Source organism: Gadus chalcogrammus, chromosome 3 (genome assembly GCF_026213295.1).
Source record: "Gadus chalcogrammus isolate NIFS_2021 chromosome 3, NIFS_Gcha_1.0, whole genome shotgun sequence".
Taxonomy (NCBI): domain Eukaryota; kingdom Metazoa; phylum Chordata; class Actinopteri; order Gadiformes; family Gadidae; genus Gadus; species Gadus chalcogrammus.
Genome location: NC_079414.1, coordinates 25571344 through 25576194, shown reverse-complemented (window position 1 = coordinate 25576194; position 4851 = coordinate 25571344). Strand labels below are relative to the sequence as shown.

Here is a 4851-nt window from a genome sequence, read left to right as displayed (position 1 = left end):
TTGTATCGCACTTGTGTGCTTTGCTTTAGTTGAGGATAAAGGAGACATTTGTTGATTGGTTGTTTGTTGGAGAGATCGACTGAAGAAAGGCTGAGTGATTTCGTCTTCTTAACAATCTTTTGTGATGAGTTGTGCTGGAGTTGTGCAGTGAGATTGTATGACATTGTTGTGTTCTTATAAATGTGTACTTTAATGAGGTACTCTTACTAGTAATCCTTACTGAGAGAATAGTCAGAGAAAGTAATTCAGAAAGATATTCTTTATCAAGACCGAAAAAATACATGTCATACAATTTAACATTTTCATACATCACATACAAAACAAACTGAGCCTTGGACGGCCCGATGAGAAGACTCTTCCCAATAGCTGCCATCCAGACATGATATTTACAGGAAAGATATGGATAACCAATCGACTGTCAGCGTTTGGATGTTCGACTCTACCTCTTCCTGTGCTTGTCCCTCCTTCTCTGACCTCTGACCTCCGCCCTGAGTCCCGCGGCACTGTTGGTGCAGCTGTGTCTGTTCTTCCGTCTCTGGCTTTCTGTATTCTTCCTCTCTAATTTGGCCCTTTGACCACCCTCATTCTCTCTCTTAATCTATCCATCTGTCTTTCTCGCTCCTTTCCTTTCTAACTCTCGCCCACTCACCCGTCTATCTTTCTCTCTTTCTTCCTTTGTCCTCTCTAGCTCTCCTTTCATTTCTGTTGCATACTTTCCCTTGACCTGCTTGGTTTGTTCCTTTCATTCCTTTCCTGTTCCCACTGTGTCTGCCCCCTCAAGGTGCCTCTCCTTCGACTCCTCTTCCTTCTCTGTGTTCCATTAGCTCGGCCTACTCATCCTACTCTCCTCTCCACCTGATCGCCTTGTCTGTCCTGTCGCCGTCTGTCTGTCTCTCTCTCTTTCTGCATCCGTTTGCTAGCCCTTCCAGTGTGCCTGGATAGCAGTGAGGCGATCGGCACATCATATAGACTGTGAATAATACAAAATAAACATGAGTAAAACACTCTCAAATCTGTACATTGTAAAGACTTATTGACCGGACACTCTGTGCTTATGGCAACCCGTTAGGATTAGATATCGCACTAGCCACAACAGTATTACGTTGTGTGGTTATAGTTGAGTTGTTAGAAACAACAACAGTGGATCAAGTCAACAAACACCAGCGGTGTTGATGGAGGACTCTGAAAGCCCTCCAACATACAGGCCAGTCCGGCAGAAACTACTGCGCTAGCTGTATTGTAGAATAGATAGAGCCATGGCTGAAGCATAGCTCAGCAGACCTGATGCACGTTAAGCCCTGTGAATAGCAGATACAACGATCGTCACAACCGCCGCCCCTATCTCCCTAACACGAGCGCGTCTGTACAGATGCAATAGCTCGGTAACTCGGGCAAAGGGGGGTTGTGGACGTTTTCTGCCGAGGGTCACCCCACCATTACAGCCTTTAAAACAAGGCCGGGAGGGGGGGAGGAGGAGAAAACCGGGGGGGTTTGACTGAGTCTATCGTTCAGCCCCAGATGTGCATGTGTAGGTTGGACACGGCGAGGAGTGAGAGGGCCAAGAGGCAGAGGAGGGAGGGAGAGAAAGAGGAGGGCAAGGAGGAGGAGGACGGCGTCAGGCCGAAGTCGTCCGGGCACTCCAGCTCGAAGCAGCGCACGGAAACGCCGGAGTCCGAGTCCGAGTCCTCGTTGCCGTAGTTGGTCCAGTACTCCTCGGCGTCCAGCTTGGGCAGGGCCAGCTCGTCCTCCCCCAGCTCGTACTTCACCACCGAGGTGGACACGGATGGGCGCTTTCCATAGAGGCCGGCCTTCACCGTCTCGGAGGACTTCTCGTACACGCCCTTGCTGGAGGACTGGGGCTTGTTCTTGGCGAACCACCAGCGGGTCTTGGTGCTGAAGGTGGTGGTGGTGGAGCCGCCGATGGAGCCCGGGTCGGCCAGAGGGCACAGGGCGTAGTCCATCTCCCGCAGGAAGCGCAGGTCCTGGCCGCGGCGGTCGGCGGGCGAGGCGCAGATGACCTCGGAGGAGGAGACGCGCGCCTCCCGGAACCACTCCCAGATGGGGCGGGACTCACAGCCGCAGGACCAGGGGTTGCCGTTGAGGCGGAGGAACTCGATGCCCTGGACGTCCCTCAGGGCCTGGCTGGGCATCTCGGCCAGGGAGTTGTTGAAGAGGAAAAGCATGGTGACGCGGCCCAGGTCGCGGAAGGCGCGGCGGTTGACCTGGCGGACGCGGTTGTCGTGCAGCAGCAGGCGGTCCAGGTTGACCAGGCCGTGGAAAACGTTCTCGGACAGCGTGCGGATGCGGTTGCCGTGCAGGAAGAGCTGGCTGAGGTTGATGAGGTCCGAGAAGATGTCGTCCTGCAGGAAGTGGAGGTGGTTCTCCTGGAAGGGATGGAAATAGATCGATCAGTTTCAGAGCGACGCAATGTGGTGCTATGAGCTTGTAAACACAATGTGTGCACGTGTGTGTGCCAGCGTGGTTCTGTCCATGTGCTCCATGCCAAGGGGGAAGCAGTAGCTCAGAAGAGAGCGGGTTGGCTGGTAACGAGGGTCGAGGTGTCTCTGAGCAAGGCACCTCACCCTAACTGCTCCCGACGAGCTGGCTGTCGCCCTGCGTGGTGGATCGCCGCCGGTGTGTGAACGTGTGCATGATTGGTTGTAAGCCGCTTTGGATAAAAGCGTCAGCAGAATCCCCTAAATGTAAATGTAAATGTAAACGCTCAGGGGTCTGACTGGTTGCCCCTACCTGCAGATAGAGGAACTGCAGGCTGTAGAGTTTGTGGAAGATGTTGTGGGGCAGGGCCTTCAGCCGGCAGCGGTGCATGTGCAGGCTCTGGAGCTTCTCAAGGCCCCGGAAGGCTCCTCCCTCCAGCCGATGGAGGCCCGAGTTGTCTCCCAGGTCCAACTCCTCCAAGTCCCTCATCTCGCTGAAGGCCCCCCCCTCGATCCAGGTCAGGTTGTTGGAGAAGAGCCACAGGACCTATAGGCAGTGCAGGAGGGGAGAGACTTGTTAATGCAGTGGCTCAGACAGGGTGGAGGAGGGACCGATTTTGCCGTAAAAAAGTATGAATTTGTTATTTTGTTTATCTAGAAAATGTAAGGAAATGTCTTAAAGGGGAGATATCATGCCACCAGGTGTGAAAATGTTGCTTATCTAGCCATCGTACATCGAGGTGGACACGCCCACTAGTGATGTCACTAAGGCACAGGGAAAGGCCGATTTTCAAACAGCTTGTAATTGATAATCACACTCTCAGCTGATGGCGTGATATCACTCCTTTAATACATGCAGAATGTAGACTAAAAAGTTGGAACTGTGATGATAATTTTTTGGGATTCTAATTACTTTTATCGCACTATATCGCAAATTTCTCTCAGAACTTTCTCCTTACCTGAGTCCCGAAACCAAATGAGCCAACTCTCAGTTCAGTGATCCGGTTGTTCTGGAGAAAGACGCGCTGCGACTCGTACGGCACTCCGATGGGTACGGTGGTGAAGTTCTGCGCCTGGCAGCTCACGGTCATCGGCGTGGGGTAACACACGCAGTTATGCGGGCACGCCGATGCCGGGTTGGGCTCGCCGAGGACCAGCAACACCACCAGCCAGAGAGAGAGGCCGCCTGACGGGGAGAAGGAGGAGGAGAGACGGACCGGGGTTAGAATCTAAACGGTGCTGTGGAGGGGTAGACGCTCTCCGTGGTTCTGGATGGTAATGCCAGAGATGGGTCTTCAGTAGTTCTAGTTTCTCTGTTATGACTTTATAATAATTCTTTTGTACACTCATTCTAAAATAATATAGTTGCCTTTTTGAACAGCAAGAATTTGTACGCCGCAGACTTATTTAAACTCAAAAGCAATCGTCAGAGCCATTTGGAGCGACTTTTACGCACAGCGTTTATAGGGATGTTAAAGAAGACGTTGATAAATCAAATGCATGTTTAAGCTTTAACAATGCCAAATCAATACATTAACCTCAAGGCAAAATGTATCCATCACTTCCCTTGACGTCTCTGTGGTTGCATGCTATTACGGTTAAACACAACCACATAGTCCTTTAACTCGAGAAGCCATCCCTCCATTGTGCCTCAATAAACTATAAAACGAATAAACCTCCAATGAATTACACTTAAAGTTGTTATTTGAGCTATTGCACAGCTCAATAACACAGTATAGGCTCCATGTAAAACAACACATAGGCCTGTTTGTTCTGAGATGCTAAGATAGACAAATCACAACCGAAAGAAAACTTCACTTACTTTTGCAATTGCGCATCATGGAGCATCGTCGGCTCCGAGAAATCATAGACGTTTCCATCCTGAACCAAAGCCACAAAGCGAGTTAGTCAGTAAGGGCGAAACAATTCCTGCTATCTCTGCTGCTGCTCTGGTTCCTTGAGTTCGGAGCGACTGGGACTGAGAGAGTACCGTTTGGTGGCTCCCAGACTCATATTTATACTGGGACTCTTCGCCGAGCGCCTACGGCAATGGGCTTCGTGGAATCTCCTACGTCACTGATCCGGGTCAAGAATGAGAAGAGGGGTGGCAAAGAAAACGGAACAGGGAGGAGCGATCCTCCTCGTGGGAAGGGCGGAGGGGAGGAGGAGAGAGGAGGTTCTGGAGAGGCTGCCATGGCTCCGTGCGCTCGGACGCAGAAAAAAAAGAGAAAGAGGGAGGAGGGTGAGTGGGTTTTCTTCATTATGGTGTGTGGTGATGATGGTGAGACGCCGAGGGGCGGGTGAGCAAGGAAAGGCAAGATGCCCAGTGATGATGACTGGGCTGTGTGGAGGAGAGCAAGACAAAGACGCGCGCAGGCGCGTAATACTTCTACTGGATAGCTTTCCTAGTGGCCGT

The 4851-nt window shown here is 51.5% G+C and overlaps 1 protein-coding gene across 1 annotated transcript; it reads right to left on the bottom strand.

Moving 5' to 3' along the window:
- Positions 1 to 228: 228 nt before the first annotated feature.
- rtn4rl2a (reticulon 4 receptor-like 2 a) lies at positions 229 to 4405 on the bottom strand. The gene is made up of 4 exons (XM_056586981.1): positions 4258 to 4405; positions 3395 to 3621; positions 2749 to 2982; positions 229 to 2384 (listed from the first exon to the last, which is right to left on the bottom strand). Exons 1-4 carry the CDS (start codon positions 4313 to 4315, stop codon positions 1509 to 1511), a joined length of 1395 nt encoding a protein of 464 aa, XP_056442956.1. The 5' UTR covers positions 4316 to 4405; the 3' UTR covers positions 229 to 1508.
- Positions 4406 to 4851: the final 446 nt, after the last annotated feature.

What these genes read in the sequence shown, in the direction of transcription:
- rtn4rl2a (XM_056586981.1), bottom strand. Translation starts at nt 4,315, where the DNA reads ATGGAAACGTCTATGATTTCTCGGAGCCGACGATGCTCCATGATGCGC. An exon ending in CATTTGGTTTCGGGACTCAG is followed by an intron (nt 2,983 to 3,394) that starts GTAAGGAGAAAG and finishes CACTGCCTATAG; the next exon opens with GTCCTGTGGCTCTTCTCCAA. An exon ending in TGCAGTTCCTCTATCTGCAG is followed by an intron (nt 2,385 to 2,748) that starts GTAGGGGCAACC and finishes CATCCCTTCCAG; the next exon opens with GAGAACCACCTCCACTTCCT.